The sequence below is a fragment of the Peromyscus californicus genome, unplaced genomic scaffold (genome assembly GCF_007827085.1).
Source record: "Peromyscus californicus insignis strain IS unplaced genomic scaffold, ASM782708v3 Scaffold_6__1_contigs__length_162567912, whole genome shotgun sequence".
Lineage (NCBI taxonomy): Eukaryota > Metazoa > Chordata > Mammalia > Rodentia > Cricetidae > Peromyscus > Peromyscus californicus.
This window is the reverse complement of record NW_026294584.1, coordinates 21,131,439-21,149,959: the sequence shown is the minus strand read 5'-3', so window position 1 is coordinate 21,149,959 and position 18,521 is coordinate 21,131,439. Positions and strand designations below refer to the sequence as shown.

Here is an 18,521-nt window from a genome sequence, read left to right as displayed (position 1 = left end):
CTCACTGGGGGAAAGGCGACTGACTTCATAGAAACCACAGCCTGTCTTCTGCACTACAGGAGTGTTCTTTCCAGAATGTCACATGACTTTCAGTTAGGGTAGCTCTGTTCCTCTCAAGGTGTAAAACTGGAAGAGTTTTAAATCATACATGACTGTTAAATATGCTCACATCATACATGGTTTCACTAGAGCTCAGCTTGATTACATGTGTATTCTTTTTTTTAAGATCTGCATCACCACTGTATGTGTGTGTTCAAAATAACAATAGAAAACTTTCTAAGATCTTAAAGAAAACTCATTTTTCATGTGGAGTACTCCATGCTTCCTGTTTTAATGACATCCATTTTCTTCCTAGACGTTCCTTGAGTGAGCCTCTGCTGTAACCAGCATACTCTTTTCCTCTTCAGACCCTTGACTGTGATTAATGTAAAAAGTCACTTGGTAGAAGGGTTTGAAATGTCGACCTTGACAATGGGGCACATGACAAAGAGAGTCCGTGTCCGCTCAGTCCAGTGTGTTGCTTACGCTGTCAATTCAAATTCATCTTTTGTGTGGTGCTTGGAGCCGTGTCCACATAAGCTGCCGTTAGCCGTATCAGCAGGTGAAATGTTACCTCTCATAGAAACACCCCAAATTTTCTTTGAGGACTAAGATTTAGAGAAAGCAGGGAACCCTTCAGAGAGAAGGTGAGGGCATCCGCAGTTCTCTTGACTCTGAAAAGGGCTCACTTTGGTGTTTAACAGAAACATCTTTTTGTATTTATTGTATTAATAGACATTTTAGGATCAATAGGAAAGATATTATGGTTTAGTGTTTGGAATAATATGGCTTGATGAATCTTTTTTATCTTCATGGAAAACTCGTTTTCACTGATTTGAGGCTTCGAAAAGTGAATCTTCTAGAAATTAAAGAGCCTTAATTCAGTTATTCTGTATGGAAACAAAGATGTAGAAAGTTAAAATTTGCATAAGTGAAGACCTTGATGATTTCAGATTATAGTGTGGTGGAGGTTAAGGAATAAGAGCCCATAGAATTTGTAAAAACAAATTCAGTCTAACCACTTAATGGCATGTGCAAGTAATTTGCCAATTAAATATTTCTAGTATTTGAAAGATCTTCAAAGTAAAGAGTGGAGGTTCTTAATCTTTCTTAATTTCATACTTTAAGAAACATAATAGAAAATTACGTAGATTTTGATCACTTTTCATTCAAAATTTCAGCATGTGAGTTCAAGGAAGGATGGATTTTAAGTATTGCAGGCAAACTGGTGTCTTTTGAGAGATGTATGAGCTATGATATTTCCAAAGTACACTCTGCTTGACTTAAAAAAATTATCTGTAAATATTTGGTGCCCAAATAAATGTTGGTATAATTAAGACTCTTGGTTTTGGAGTTGACCATCTTAGTGGTCACCTCACTTCCTACGTGCAGAACATTGTAGTAGGCATACTCAACTCAACTAACTCTCCAAGACAGGTATTTCATTCCACTTTAAAGACTGAGGATTAAGTCAAGCAGTTGTCCCGGTGGTAGGAATTAGTCAGAGGTGAATCTGTAGCGTCACTTAGTTTTTAAAAGTGCTCTATTGAGATTGAAGATGCCCCCATTTACTCTTCCTAGCTGCATAATTCTTTGGTTTTAAGTACAGTCACAGATTTGCACAACCACCAACACTTTGAAATTTAGAACGTTTTCTCACCCTACCAAAGGAAACTGTATTTGTTAGCAGTCAACTATTTCCTCTCAATACCTCTTTGATTCTTTGGTTTCCTCTAGTCCAAGGCAACCCTGAGTCCACTTTCTGTCTGTCTGTATCAATTTGTCTGTTCTTAGCATTGTTTTTAATGTTTATTTACTGTGTGTGTGCGAATGTCACTGTGTGTGTGTGTGTGTATGTGTATCTGTGTGTATGCCAAAGCACAACTTTCAGGAGTCACTTCTCTCCTGCTCTGTGGGAACTGGTGGTTGAACCCAGGTCATCAGGCTTGGTGACAGGCACCTTTACCTGCTGAGCCATCTTGCTGGGAGTTTATCTAAATTAACTCATGGACTATGTGATCTGTTAGTACAGACTTTATAGCATAATGTTTACAAAGTTCACCTACATGTTAGCACACTTGTCCACATGTTAACATATAATTATTCCTTGTTTAATTGTTGGATAGTGGTCCATTATATGGATTTAGCACATGTTTAGCCTGTCAGTTACACAGGATGTTACTATTTTTTGCCAATGAATAATATTGCTATGAACAGTCATGTACATACTGTGTGTGGCCATGCGATTCCATTTCTTCTTGGACATAGCATCGTTAGGTCATACTATGACTCTGGCTGTAACCTGTTGTCCACAGTGGCATTTTATATTTCCAGCAGTGTTTGAGGGTTCCAGTTTCTTCACATTCTCAGCAGCACTTGTTATTTTCCTCTTGGTTATGGCTGCCCTTGTTAAGTGTTAGCCATTGGTCTTCATCCTCCTGATGCTAATGATGTTGAACACCTTTTTGTGTACTTGTGGGCCATATTTATGTCGTTTTGAAAAAATGTCTCCTCAGTTCTTCTTCCCATTTTAAAACTGTCCTTTTATCTTTTGTTCATTTTAACTAGAATTGTCAGGGCTGGAGAGACGCCTCAGTGGTTAAGAGCACATTATTGTTCTTGAACATGACCCAAGTTCGAGTCCCAGCACCAGCAGGCAGTTCCCAATTGCCTGTAGCTTCAACTCCAGGGGATGTGACACCCCTCTGATCTCCTCGTACAAGCATATGTACACACATAGAATCATCAAAAGATAAAGTTGAATTGACTTTATTTCTGAGTCGTGAGAGTCCTTTGTACATTCCAGACTTTCTTGTCAGACATGATTTCTAAACCACCACCCCTCATCTGGAAGTTATCTTTTTGCTTTTTGGTTGTATGCTTTAGAATACAAAAGTTTGATGATGTTCAATTTGTCCAGTTTTTTCTTTTCTTTTCTTTTCTTTTTTTTTCAATATTTAGTCAACTATTTCCTAATCTACCTCCTAACACCTTCATAGCTTTAGCTCTTACATTTAGATTTTGGATCTATCTTAAGTTGTAGGCGGTCAGGACTGGACTTGATTCTTTTGCAGGCAGAGGTCACTTGTACCTGTCCCTTGTTAAGGGCCCGTTTTTCTTGGCAGATTGTCAGTCATCTTTGTTGGAATCTACTGGTAGCAAGGACATATGCTTGAGGCTAGATCTTGGTTTTTGCCTTGCTTTGTTTGTTAGCCTGTCCTGTGTTGTAACCACAGTCTTGGTTTGCAGTAACTGTGTACTGACTGAAACCCAACTTTGATCTTCTGTTACAAAATTTCCTGGACTCTTCTGGATTCCTTGAGTTCTTACATGCATTTGAGAATCCACTTGCCTGTTTCCTCAACAAGCCAGCTAGGATTTTGTGAGGAATCTGTATGTCACTTTGGGGAGTATGACAATTTAGCACCAACTTTGGGAATGTACCTCCACTCTCCCATCACAAATTACTTAATTTTGAGGCAGGGTCTCACACTGTAGCTCAGACCAGCCGGAACTCACTGTGTAGCCCAGGCTGGCCTCACATCTACTTCAGTTTCCTGAGTGCTGGGTTCTAGGTGTAAGGCACAGCCCTTGCCTATTTTAAAATTTTGTAATATTTAGAGAATAGATTTTTTTTTTGGATCTTGTATTAAATTTGGTAAGTTTTTGAGGACATTGCATATGGGATTGTTTCCTTATTTAGTTTTTAAGCTGTTATTTCATATATGTAAAAATACAACTGACTTTTTTATGCTAATCTCTGATCTGACCAGACTGGCTTACTAGTGTGAATGGCTTTTTAGTAGAATCCTTGGGACTATATATATGTGTGTGTGTGTGTGGGTGTGTGTGTGTGTGTGTGTGGGTGTGTGTGTGTGTGCGCGCGCGCGCGTGCATGTGCACACTTGTGTAAGAACAATTTATTGTGAACCATCTTTTAGAAGTCTTAAATCTTCTATCATAGGCTACTGTGTTTCTGCAAGAAGCCTGCTAGGATTGGGGAGGGAATCTATACATAACTTATGGGAGTATGACCATTTATCTTGAGGGAAAAAATAATTGCTACTTTGCAATTGTTCCCACCACTTTTAACACCAGATCTCACGATGTAGCCTGAGCTGGCTTCAAATTTACAGTCCTCTGACCTCAGTCTCCTGAATGTTGGGCTTAGAGGCCAGCATCACTCAGCCCATTGTAATTATGTCTTTACAATGTGAAAAGTGTAGCTGACTTTAAGCTGGAAAATCAAGACTGGGGAAAACTCCCATAAATAAACTCAGAGGAACCTTAAGCTTGTTTGGTAGTCTTCACTTAAATAACTTCACCGTTGCTTGATGATCTGATGGGAGCAAGAGGCCTTCCCCACAGTTTGCCGCAGACTGAAATAACAGTGATCGTGTTGTGAGAGGTAAGCATTCTACTTGCTTTCACTTTTAGGAAGAGTAGCTGAGCTTAGAAAAGCATGCCTCTGACTAATCTAAACCAGTGGTTCTCAATCTGTGGGTTGCCACCCTTTTAGGGTCTCAAATGACGTTTTCGCTGGGGTCACCTAAGACTGTGTAAGTTCTCACACAGATACTTACATTGCAATTCATAATGGTAGCAAAATCACAGTTATGAAGTAGCAACAGTTCCTCACCTTGGGGATTACGTCATTAGGAGCTGTATTAAAGGGTCACAGCATCAATACCCTGTACCCTGTACCCTGTGCTATGCTCCCATTATACAGCCAGGCCAGCTTGCCGCCTTTGCCTGACAGACCTTACTCCATGGATATGATTTGAGAGTCATGTTTCATGCCAGGAGAAGCCTCCACCTCCTTCTCGTTCCTTTTAATATGCCAAAAAGCTCTCAGCTGTTGATTTATAAACCAAGTAAGCAACAAAATGGCAGAAAAATTTTGGGCTTTCTCTTCTTCCCTAAGACTTAAGGTTAGTGGCTGGAGAGATGACTCTGTGGTGGTATTGTGTTCCCCAAAATATTGTGCATCCTAATAAACTTATCCGGGGTCAGAGACAGAACAGCCACTAGATACAAAGGCTAGAAAATGGTGGCACTCACACCTTTAATCCCAGCTCTTGGGAGGCAGAGCTAGGCAGATCTCTGTGTGTTCAGGGATACAGCCAGCATGGAGACACACGCCTTTAATCTCAATACCAACCATTGAAGACCTGGAGGTCTGTACAGACAGGCAGTGGCAAGGCGGTCATGTGGTTGGGTTTACAACCAATTGGAAGGCAGAACAGAAAGTCTATATAAAGACAAACACACAGGAAGTAGTTCTCTTGGCTGAAGAGGATAGCTGCAGCAGTGAAGGGTAAGGCTCTTAGCTCTGACCTCTTGGGTTTTCATCTTTGCATTGGCTCTGTGTTTCTTATTGAATGCGGCGGTTACTTCTACATGACTCAGTGATTAAGGGCACTGGCTACTGCTCTTAAAAAGGTCCTGATTTTAGCCAGGCGGTGGTGGCACACACCTTTAATCCCAGTACTCGGGAGGCAGAGCCAGGCAGATCTCTGTGAGTTCGAGGCCAGCCTGGTCTACAGAGCGAGTTCCAGGAAAGGCGCAAAGCTACACAGAGAAACCCTGTCTCAAAAAACAACAAACAAACAAAAGGTCCTGAGTTCAATTCCCAAAATCCACATGGCGGCTTACAGTTATCTGTACCTCCAGTCCCACTGGATCCAATGCCCTCTTCTGGCCCCTGGGGCCACTGTATGTACATGTTATACAGACATGCAGGGAAAATCCCATATACCCTTACACATGAAATAAAAATAAATCTAAAAAACAAACAAAAACCACCTTAGCTCCAGAAAATTCTGGAAAGGTCTGGAAATGGTGAGGGGTTAGTCATAGGATAGTCCTAAGTTGAATTCCTGGAGTCCTTTGTGGTAGAGCCTATCCACCTATGGAAACCAGAGTGTGGAGCTTAATCAGCCATACATGTTGTTTTGTTTCGTTTTTCCATTTTCTAGCTGTCAGATGAGGTACACTCTTCTCATTGCCTCATAAGACCTGGAGACTTCTTAAACAATCAATGGTTAAATGACAAAGGTATCTGTGTCCCTGAGGAGAATACTGTCTGGGGCAGCATTTTCATGTTTTCTAAAGTGAGGGAGGAATGCCACTAACCTATTGTGATTCTTTTACTTTCAGATACTACTTCTGTTTGTAAACAATTGAAGGTGACAATTTTAGCAAATGAATGTCCCCAAGCCATTTGTTGAGGCAGAACAAAATGTTCAGACTTATGACCCCCAAAATAGTTTTGGAGGAAATATGCGTGTTTTTTTTTTTTTTTTTTGGATGACAGAAATTAATTTTTGAAGGTTTCCTAAGAGTTCATTAGATGGGAAAGTGAACAGAAAGGATCCTGTGTGCTTTGCACCTCACTGGCTGTGGTCCATCTACTGGCTTGGCAAGTTCACGTTGGGAGTGCTAATCCTGGTGGGTTGGTCAGAAGAGTGACAGTGACATTTTACAGAATCTGTGCCAAGCGGCACATCACGACTCTAGTTCTTGCCTCGCCCACCCTCTCTATACTGAGGAGGGCTGTGTTCTTCCCAGAACATTCCTTCCTTCTTCCTGTAAATGGAACATCAAGCCTTAGGAATTTAAAACTAGTAGAATTTGCTGCATGGAAATGCCTTGACTGTCTACGCAGGATTTGCCATGTCTCAGGGTGGCTTTGGGCTCAAATACTGTGTCCAAACCTTTGATTTGCCTCAAAAGAAATGAACTTCGCTTTCTGCTTCAGAACTCACGCAAAAGCACCCATGAGTAAACTTATGGCACAGTCTTCAGGACTGACATCAGAATTTAAAAAGCTTTTGCTTCCCATTTCTGTGCCTGCCTTCTTCAAAATCTGCTTCCTTGTTGTGGAAACTCTCTACCACCCCCCTCACCACCCCCCCCCCCCCAGTGCTAATACCCTTGGACCTGATCCTGATGAATTTAGTGGGGTTAGACTTGGGTTTAGCCCCTTACCTCCTGTGATACACATTTCTCCCACAGAAGTGGGTGCAGTGCTTATACGCTCTGCTGGTTCCAAGTTGCAGTTAGCTCTCCACAGCATCCGTTTTACAGTAGCTGGTGTGTGACAACAGCTGAGAAACAGGTAATTGGGCCACATTCTGAAGGCTGCCTAGTGTTTTTGCCATCCAGTTCCAAGGAGTTAGCAGTCACATGGACCGTGGAAGGAATGTCCGTCAATGCAGTGGCCCTCTGTCCTCCAGGGCCTACGCATGACTGACATTGCACATGACCATGTTGCACTGGGTGGTCTGGAACCTACCCTAGCTCCTTCTTTCAGATTTGTTGGCTATTTCAGGGGAGAGTTAATGATTAATGATGACTGAATCCCTTCCATAGCTTACTAAGCTCATTTTGCAAAAAGGTCTTTTACCCTTGTGTCACAAAAACCTTGAGGGTGTGAACGTAGAGGTTATTTCTCCTCTGTAGACCTGAAGGTCATTAGGAAGAGGGCTTCAGGATGAGCAGAGCATGACTACCAATGAACTGTTGCAAACTGATTACAGAAATTGCTTTTCTGTAAGGGAAACCATAATGTTTCAGAAAACTACTGTCTTTGACCCGTCAACTAGTGTAAACTTTGCCGACTGACTTCAGTTAAAAATCTACATAGGACAGGGACAGAGTGGGAGGGCAGGGAGGAAGATACCATGATAGATGAGGACATCATGGGAATAGGAAGAGGCAGGGTGCTGGGGAAGCTCTCAGGAATCCACAAGGTTGACCCCACCTTGGTCTGCTGGCAGTGGTCCAGAGGGTGCCTGGACCAGTCTACTCTGGTGACCAGCGTAGCAAATAACCTAGCTGTCATCATAGAGCCTTTGTCCAGTGACTGATGGAGGCAGATACAGAGATCCACAGGCAGGCACCAGGCTGAGCTCCGGGAATCCAATTGATGAGAGAGAGGAGCGATACTGCAGGTGAGGGATGTCGAGATCATGATGGGAGGATGTGCAGAGATGACGGACCACACTAGTGGAAGCCCATGAACTGTGGACTGGTGGCTGTGGAGCCCCCATGGGACTGGACTAGGTCCTCTGGACACGGAAGACAGTTGTTTGGCTCGATCTGTTTGGGGGGCACCCAGGCAGGAGGATCGGGATCTGTACCTGGTGCATGGGCAGGCTTCTGGAACCCGGTGCCTGTGGTGTGACACCTTGCGCAGCCTTGGTGCAGTGGGAAGGGGCTTGGACCTGCCTAGGCTCAGTGTGCTGGGCTCTGCTGACTCCCCATGGGAGACCTCGATTTGGGGTATGTGGAGTGGCTTGGGAAAGAGGGCTGGGGGTTGGGAGGAGGGAGGAGGGGGGTCTGTGGATAGCATGAGGAGTGAGTAGAAAATTTCTTAATAAAGAAAAAGAAATCTACGTAGGGAGACCTTGTCTTCTGCCCACACTGTGCCAGCCAGGAAGGGAAATCAGATGTGGACAATGAGGCTTGTGCCATCAAAGGATTCATAATCTATTTGGAACTAAAAGATGTACAGTAATTCTGGACAAATGTACACACATGGAACACATAAATATCCTTTTTAAAAAATAACTAGGATTGGCAGATTTTAGGGTTGAGCAATATCTTCGTGGTAGCATAGTTTCTAAAGTTCAGCACGTGACCTCAGTACTTAGAAAGTTAGGCTCTCTAGAATTGAAAGCACCCTACCTCTAGAGTTAAAGGTTCACAGTTCTGTGCTCTTGTCTGACCTCAAGGAAGTAGTAGTAGATGATAGTTAACTATGGGAAAAAATAAAGTTATCGGTTAGGATGACGTCTACTTGAAACTTATTCATTAATTTATTGAAGCTCCTATGTGTATGTGTAGATATGTGTGTGTAGGTATAAGTATACATAGGAGGTTTTAGACCTTCAAAAGGTACCAAAACCTGTAGCATGTGTTTCTACTCTTTCTACAGATTGCCTTCTTCCACAGGCCACGTGGACACTAAAATGCCTGGGTGCCTTAGCTTTATATGTTCTGTCTGTTCAGTACCTCCTCTTACTTTCCATGAGACATGAAGGAAGGACTGAGAAAGGATGCTGTTGACAGCTATCCTGGATTTAGTGAATTAAAACACTTTTCATGGACTCCATGGTAGAAAGGAATCCTCAGCTTCCCTTAGTGCCCTAAACAGTTGGTTTTGCTTGCTTGTTGTTAAGAACTTATTGCACTGTAAAACTGTATTGAAGGTGTGAAAACAAATTCTTGTGTGGTTTTGGTGGCGTCCTTATCATGTGCGTGTGGCTGCTCACTTGCTAATCTATCGGATAGCAACTGTGGTGCCTTTGTTGACTCTCTTGGGCCTGCTCCCTGCTGAGATGTGAACACAGAATGGACAGGAGCTACAGGCTATCCTAGGAAACTTTGCTGCTGAAGACAATGTGGCTTCAGGTGAAAGGACTTGGAACTATTAGAGTAATCCTGCCACTTGGTGAGCGCCCAAGAAAAGGTGACTGTTGCTGATAGTGGCATTAGAGCCCTAGACATTCCAATTTCAACTCAGAAACTTCTTCTCAGTGCAAGAGGGAGCCTCTCAGCTAATTCATTTTATTGGCCCCTGGGAAAGATGTTCTGGATACCTCTCTTTCTTTACCAATTTTTTCTTGGTTTATGTTATTTCCCTTATGGCCTGCCTCTCTCTCTCTCTCTCTCTCTCTCTCTCTCTCTCTCTCTCTCTCTCTCTCTCTCTCTCTCTCTCTCTAAGAAAACTTGAAGGTTATACTTTGAAAATTTTATTTTATTGTCCTCACCATGGTCAGTCTGAGGTTTTTTTTTTTTTTGCCACCATTCATAAAATTCATGCCCAGCATAATTTTGATTTTATTACTCTCTCGGCAAACACAGGCAACCATGTGCTGATGGTGGCCTTGCTATTTTCATGACAAGTAAAATTTTCTGGAACCATTAAAAACACGGAATGAAAATTTTGTGGGCATAATGAGGCGGAAGTAGGAAATTTGGGGGAAGCAGTGGAAACAAGGGCAAAGGATTTTGGCACTCTTAAGAAGACTCAAGAAGTTGGTCTTTTTTTTTTGCTTCCTTTGAAGGGAAAAGGGGGAAGAGAAGGAACCAGGCGTAGTTTGCTTATTCAAAAGAGCACCTTTGACAGGTATATTAAGACAAGTGAAAGCAAGGATAAACTTCACCAGTATACGCACTTGTTTGCTCGTTACCCTCTAAAGGCACATTTTCATTACGGATGGAGACTAGTGGTTAAAATAATACTTTATTTAGAAAAATAATTTTCATACTCTTTTGTGAGTCTTCCTATACCTCTCTCTGTGTGCATACACACATGCACCCTTCTGCCTCCCTCCCCCAATGCTCACAGGTGCTCTACAAGCCAGCCACACTCCAGCCCCTCTTCAGAGAGTGAACAGAGATGAGTAGAAGCCAGGACATTGAGTAACACAACTTGGAATGAAATTATCTGAACAATTTGAGAACTTCTCTCCAGCGCTTCCCCCACCCCCACCCCAAAAAATTAAAGTTAGGCTGGATGGTGGTGCACGCCTTTAACCCTAAGACTTGGAAATCAGAGGCAGGTAGATCTCTGAGTTCAAGAGCAGCCTGGTCTATAGAGTGAGTTCCAGGACAGCCAGGGCTACACAGAGAAACCCTGCCTTGTGGAGGCAGGGATTAAAGTTAACAACTCAGACTGCTTGCTGGCTTTTCTTCTAGTCTTTTACTGCAAGATGGACTTGAGAAATCTGTACTGACTCCAGCTCAGATGGATCTCGGGTGCTGGACATGAGCTTCAGTTCTTCACCAGGGTCTAAATCTTTCAGAAACTCGATAATGCCTTCTCTTTGTCTTACTTATGTTATGATTGTTGTGTCTGGGTTTTCTGCTTCTGTATTAGATACTTTTCAGTTGCCGTGATAAAACACCATGCCTAAAAGCAGCTTCCAGAAGCAAGCTTATTTTGGCTTCTGAAGGAATGATGGCAGATGGCAGAAGCAGGAAGCTGGCCGGCCATATTTATATCCACGCACAGGAAGCAGAGAGCGGGAGAGGAAGTGAGAAAAAGATAGACCTTTACAGCCTGCCCCAAGTGACACACTTCTCAGCAAGGCTCGACCTCCTAATTCCATAAATCCCCTCAACATGGAGTCGCCAGTGGGGAACCAGGTGTTTAAGTGTGTCAGCCTAGGAGGGACATTTCCCTTTCAAACCACCACAGCCACTGAAGATGAAATCCCATCTTAGAAACAGTCACTGTATGTTGAGACAAAACAAATCAGATCAAAATTTAGCTTTTTATGTGACTTTTTTTCATTTGGTAAGATTATTAGCTTTAATATTTCGACGTTTTCCATGGATATTCTGATTTCTGTTTCTGCCAAGTTTTTATGACAAGTATGGATTCATATTTGAGTCACTTTGTTGTTGTTGTTTTTTGGTTTTTCCAGACCAGGTTTCTCTGTGTAGTTTTGGTGCCAGTCCTGGATCTCACTCTGAAGAACTCACAGAGATCCACCTGGCTCTGCCTCCCCAGTGCTGGGATTAAAGGCGTGCACCCCCCTCACCCCCATCCCCACCCCCGGCTTGAGTCACTTTTTAATAAGAAGTAAGAGTGCCCATTTGAATACATCTAAGAAAGAAGCCAACTTCCTTTCTTTTAATCACCATTTATTCTTTTTCAGAGGATGTTAAGCAAGTTTTTGGACAGACTACAATTCACCAGCATATTCCATTTAACTGGGATTCGGAATTTGTGCAACTACATTTTGGAAAAGAAAGGAAAAGACACCTTACGTATGCGGAGTTCACTCAATTTTTGCTGGTGGGTCTAATTCTTTCTTTTCTTCTTAAATTACCTGATGTTTTTACCTTGAATTATTTTCTTTATGGTTTCTGATATACTTTTATATCAAAGGTCTTATTTGTATTTTTGTTCTGCCAGTATTTCTTTTTTTAATGGTTTTAGTTTCATGTGTATGGGTATTTTGTCTATTGTCTGTGCAACCACATGCAGTGTTTGAGGAAGCCAGAAAAGGGCATTGGATGCCCTAGGGTGAGTTACAGATGGCTGTGAGTTAGCTGCCATGTTGGTGCTGGGAATTGAACCTGGGTCCCATGAAACAGCAGCCAGTGCTCTTAACCATGGATTGATCTGTCCTGCTCCTGGAGTCTTATTCTTAAAAAGTGGGGAAAAAAAAGGGAAAGAATAATTAAAAATAATTAAGTATAAGTTCTTGCTTTTGCCTCAAAGCCTGATTCACCGCAGGCTTGTAAGGCTGGAAATTTAGAAGGATTTCTTTTTCAGTATGTTGAAATTGTAGAATTATATGGACCTCTTTCTGTTTGAGAATGTGAAAATGACCCCCTCAAGGTTGCTAGGTCAAAGAAGGCAAAATCATAGGGCTGGAGAGACGGCTCAGTGGTTAAGAGCATTTGTTGTTTGTTCTTGCAGAGTTCTAAGAAAGCAATCAGGATTGCAACTGGGATTTGTGCCTGGTTGTCCTACTATGCACCAATATTGTGTTTTTCCCTGAGAAGACTAGCAGATGTAGCCAGCTACCTGTAACTGTAAAAGTTCCCTCTGAGGTCTTTTATCTCAAATTGCTGCATATTGAAATCATCCAGGCAGCTTTGAAAACTGTTTCTTGGACCAGCCTTTAGAGATTGTTACCTTGTGTGGCCCTGTTAGGCTACCCCTGCTGTGAGGGTATTGACTTCCCAGCTCCTCTCCTAAGCTAGTTCAGTCCCTTCCATGTTCCTTCTTCCCCTTATTATGATTGGATTATTGGAGCATTGATGAGATCAGCCCAACCAACAGTAATTTTAAATATGATTATACTGTTCTTATTCTGTGATAATGCTATAATAAATCCTATCTTTTCTAGACTAAGAATGAATTAAAAAAAAACAAAATTATGATTATGGCTTCGTTTTCCTCTTCAAGTGACATTTAAAATTTTTTTAAATTTCCATATTAACGTTTAGTCACTGGGGGTCAATATCTATTGGTATACAAATCTCCATAAGAAATTCACTTCTTTTGGATTTTTACTAACTCATTTTGTTTCTTCAGTGGTCACATTTCTTTCACAAAATATGTTACTTAAAAACCTTTGTTGAATGTTAGTCTTTTGGGATCTTTCACTCTTGAGCCTGGAGGAAGGCTGCCTGGGAAATCACCCTTCAGTTCTTTGCTCTTCCTTCCTCTGTTAAGTGTTGTTAGTATCTCAGCTTATCTGGGTCTTTTTCTTGCTGTCAATCTTTCCAGACACAGAGGATGAAGGCAGAAAGGGGATGGAGTGGTAAGGATGGAAACAGCCAAATCCCCAGCGGGGTTACTCCTTTATAAAGCACATTGTGGCATCCATGCTTAGACACTGACTGGCGTATGTAGCCATTTAGTTTCCAAAGGTGCTTCTTTTTTGGACTTTTCATTGTGTGTGTGCGTGCATGTGCGTGAGTGCGTGCGTGCGTGTGTATGTGTGTGTGTGTGTGTGTGTGTGTGTGAGAGAGAGAGAGAGAGAGAGAGAGAGAGAGAGAGAGAGAGAGAGAGAGAGCGCATTATTGTTCCCCAGGCAACTATAGACTGATTTCTAAGAGGTCTTATTAAATAAAGAACAAGGAGCCAAATATAGGAGTGAAAGCCTTACAGATCAGGGAAATAGTGATAGCCACCAACCTTACCTCTTCAGCTCTGCAGCTACCAAAAAGTTACTTCCTGTCTACCTGTGCCTTTATTGCCTTGCTGTTCTGCCCTCTCATTGGCTCTTAGCCCAGCTACCTCACTTCCTTGTCACTGCCTGCTTGTATAGACCTCCAGGTTTCTATGGTTGGTACTGGGATTAAAGGCATGTGTCACCACGCTTGGCTGTCCCCTAGTTTGTCCTTGAACACACAGAGACCCTGCCTGCCATGTGATCAGATTAAGGGTGTGTGCTAGCACTGCCTGACTTCTATATTTACTTAAAAATGGCTGGCCTTTTTCCCCTTGATCTCCAGGCATGCTTTATTTATTAACATACAAATAAAATATCACCACATGCAACATCCACTTTTTATTTTGAGACATGAGAACTTGAAGTGACTAGGATGGCCAGCCAGCAAGCCCAGGGACCCGCCTCACTCCGCCTCCCCAGCACTGAGGTCACAAATGCTGCCTGCCTACCAGACAACATACTTAGACACTTTGAAAGCCGAATAGGAAGTCTTGATTGCCAGCCAGTGGTTGCATGGGAAACAACCAAATCATGCAGCTCAGATCCCCATAGTTCTCTATCCTTTATGTACAAAAACCATATCCCGGTTGACACCCTTCAGTTGGCAAGAAGCAAAGCCACAGACGCTAAACGACAAGGTTAGTACATTTAGGGACTTTCCTGGACGCTGGAACTATCCACCAGGTCTTTGATGGACTAGGTCTTTGATCCTGTTTAGGCAGGTGTTGAGGCCTACATGCTGGGTTTTAAGGTTAAAATGGTGCCTCTAACATGGTGTCAGTTGTGTTAAGATCTTGGGGCCTCTTACACAAATATGCCCCACTGTACTTCGTTTTATTAAGTTTTTTATACACGGTTTCCAGAGATTGAACTCAGATCCACTCTATTGACTGGGTCATCTCCCTGGCCCTCGTTTAGACTTTTAATAATACTGTTACATACACAGAATTGGTCAGGCTTTTAAGTTTGCTGTCATTGTCCTTACAAAGCTTCAAAGATATCTTGAACCAGGCCTGATGGATCACACCTGTAATCTCAGCACTCAGGAGGCTGAGACAGAAAGATTGCTTGCTGCAGGTTCAAGGCCAGGCTGGCATACAGAGTGAGACCCTTTCTCAACACCCCCCCCCCCCCCCAAAAAAAAGAGCAAAAACCAAGGACAAGATACCTTACTCCTGGCTTTATATTTTCCTTGTTAAACATGTTAATGTCTATGAATCTCCATTTCCAGTTCTATGGGGACATAAACCTAGTTCAGTGACTCAGGTGGGGGATGGAATGTGAGGTAGTTTTTTTGTTGCTGTTTACACAGGACATTGGCACATAGGAGGAGGCATATTCCCTTGATGAGGAATGATTATAATAATGCTATTGAGACAAATGACTCAAATTGACTTTGTGGAACCCAGCCTAATTAATTTTTAGTTTTAATGGGACATTAGCAATATAGTAAGGATGCTTGAGTTGCCGCTTTCAAGCAAGTTTCAATTATGTTGCGGCCAGTCAACTGTAAACTCCTCACGGTTGCTTCTTGGCCTTCCTTAAGAGGTGGGGAGCCTGAGTCCAGGACTAGATGATTCAGGGGTTACGTGTTCTGGTTTCAGCTGCAGCTTGTAGGCATTTGCCTAAACTTGACTCTGCTCCCTGATGGTTAATAGGAGCATCCCACAGTGTCATGCATGGGATGATTTGGCCTTTGGAGCCAGAATGGATGCCTGAAACTTTTACTGATTCAAAGTGGCTGTGAGCACCTAATGATATTGACAAGGACTTTGCTTTAGACACAACTCCAGACCCAGAAGAAAGAAGGAGTTGATGAATCGAGACAGGCTTTCCATCAGTGCTGGGTTTGAGGCCTACACTGGGTCACTTCTCCCCATTCCAGATGTTTTGTTTACTTCCTTTGAATGCCTGTCTCCAGGCAGGTTGAGCTTTGAGCCCCCTACTTCAGGCCTCCTGTTTTTCTTCCGTGGGCTCGTTGCCGGGTACAGACAGCTTCTGAAATACCTAAGTGTGTTCACTAGTTTCATGCCAACTGTAGTCATCTGAGAGGAGGGAACCTCAACTGAGAAAATGCTTCCAGAAGATCAGGCCAGTAAGGCATTTTCTTAATTAGTGATTGATGGGGGAGAGCCCAGCTCATTGTGGGGGGTGCCATCCCTGAGTTGGTGGTCCTGGGTTCTACAAGAAAGCTGTTCACACATTCAGTGTGCATTGCCTTCTTAGTTGTTGGGAATTAAGAAGACACTTCCACAGGACTCCCACCTATATAGATTGGGGCTTTTTGAAGGAATTCTGTTCCCCATTTTATGGAGCAGGGAAAGTGTTCTGCATCTATAGGGACCTGCCTCCTATTGCTTTAGAAGGCACTTCAGAAAATCAGCTGTCCTGAATGGGTAGAGGAGGCAGATTTTGAGGCCGAGATTCCATTAATCAAGAAATGGGCTAGCTGACTTGAGAGGGCATGGGTCTGGAAGTCATCTCATACCCTCTTACCAAGTAGAGCTTAAGAATGCAATCACCTGACTCCAGGCATATGAGTACTTACTTGTTTTGTTCAGGGCCTTTTGTTTTGTCAGATGAAGGTGATGATATTCAAGAGACACAAATTTTAGTTGATAGAACAGGAAGCAGACTGGAGGAGGCAGCGCTGTGTCTGTGCCAAGACCTACTATCACATTGGTTGGGGTCCCTGTGCTTAGATCATATCTGTCAGACGCCAGAACATATGCACATGGATGCTTTTAGGTGTTGGTTGTTACTATTAAGTCAGATTGCTCATTATTTTAGCTTGTGGGGTTCACCCAGATCTGACCTACCATATCGAGCAGCTAAAGTTTTTTTTTTTTCTGTATAGAAATGGATCTTTGGTTGTTCATATTCTGAGCCTAAGAGTGCTTCCAAGTCCGTTGCTTCTAGATCAGCCAGGGACTCTCTGCTGTTAGTAGTCATCTTTGGCCTTGGCTTCCTAGAGAATCATTACTTAGGGTTGGCTGCAATGTTTGTCATGGTATCCTGCTATAACACAAAAGTGCCAACACAAAAGTCCACTTCTGTTGAAAAAGAAATTGCTCTCTGTTGCCTTCACCAAACCAAACATGGTTTCACCCATGGCAACAGCAAATTCTCAAGCTTTGGTATTGAGAAGGGGTTGCAGATGCTAATGGAAAACGACCATTTGCAGAGCTGCGTGAAGTCCAAATGATTCAAACAGGTTAGTGGCCATCTAACAAATCCTTCTGTGGGCTTGAGTAGCCCAAGTCATTTGTATTTCCCCTTTGCCCCCCAACTTGCCATTAGGGTTAATGGAAGTATCAAGGCCATAAGTCTTTAGTAGCCGGAGACCACATCAGTGTTTGTGTCTGCGGTATGTGAATCTATTCATATCGATTATAAATTGGTCCCGACAGACTATGTAATGCATGTTGGTACTGGTTTATCAGTGAAATAACCCTAGTGTTTCAGAGACAAATATGGAGTGCAGTAAGCTGACATCGTCTACCCCAGCTCTTCAAAGATAAATTGTTTGGCATCCATGTCACTCGGATGGTTAGATTCCATTTTTCATACACTTTCTACGTTTGGGACAAAGGAAATCAAGGTTCACTGTGCTATTGTGTCCAGGGTTGGTCAGCCTGCCTTCCTGTTGAACAGTTTGAACTGGCTTTTACAGTAACACCCTGCTGAGAGTGAACACTTCTTCTAGCATCTCCCCAGCTGTTAGCCACTGAGAAATTTAGCAGAAAATCAGAAGAGCAAGGAAACATAGAAGCGCACTGTACTTGTTTTCCATCACGGCGTTGCCGAATGTGTAGAGAATCACGTGACGTTCTTCTGAGGGCTCTTATTGAAGGTTCAACCCAAGAAACTAGGCCAGAATTTCATCGTGAACTCTTGAAATCTGATCGTACAGCAGAATGTGTGAATTATGGGAAAGTGTGAAGGATGGAAATGCCTTCACCCTGCGTAGTCATTGCTCAGTTCCATTCTTACTCCATTTTAAAATGTAGATCTTGGAGCTGGAGATACGACTCAGTGGATAAGCATGTACAAAGATGACGTCTGAATTCATATCCCAGCACGTGTGTGAAAAACTGTGTGTAGCTGTGCATGTGCCTGTAACCCCAGTGTATTAGGGGGTGGAGACAGGAGGATCAAGAGAGCTCACTGGCTGTCAGCCTAGGTACAGGTTCAATGAGAGAGAAATAATTAGGGAATGTAGAGCCAGGCACCTGACATCATCCTCTGGTTTCTGCACAAGCATATTCACAGGCATACACACACACACACACACACACACACACACACACACACACACACACACACACCATACTCTCAGCACAAAATTTACCTTCTGTTTCTCCTGACTTTCAGATGTTTTGACTTTCCCAGATTTACACTTCTACATATACTTCCAGCTTTCTTTTGTAGAGAGTGTAACTTTTTTTTTTTTTTTTTTTTTTTTTTTTTCTCGAGACAGGGTTTCTCTGTGTAGCTTTGCGCCTTTCCTGGAACTCGCTTTGGAGACCAGGCTGGCCTCGAACTCACAGAGATCCGCCTGGCTCTGCCTCCCGAGTGCTGGGATTAAAGGCGTGCGCCACCACCGCCCGGCGTAACTTTTGTTTTTAACATAAACTCTCCTCTCTGTGTTTCTCGTTATGGTCAACCACTGCATCTCTTTCTGCTTGAAGGATTTTTAATTTGTGCTGGACTCTTCTGTCTCCTCCATGATCCTAAGTGAGAATTCTTTTTGAGATACAGCTTGCTTTATTTTTA

The 18,521-nt window shown here is 42.8% G+C and overlaps 1 protein-coding gene across 5 annotated transcripts in view; it reads left to right on the top strand.

The window, feature by feature from the left end:
* Slc25a13 (solute carrier family 25 member 13) overlaps nucleotides 1-18,521 on the top strand; it is a 182,742-nt gene that overhangs the window by 80,108 nt on the left and 84,113 nt on the right. For all 5 annotated transcript variants that reach the window (XM_052720290.1, XM_052720289.1, XM_052720292.1 and 2 more), the window contains one exon: nucleotides 11,712-11,851. In XM_052720290.1, coding sequence (XP_052576250.1) covers nucleotides 11,712-11,851 — 140 coding nt within the window. The remainder of the gene's footprint in view (nucleotides 1-11,711; nucleotides 11,852-18,521) is intronic.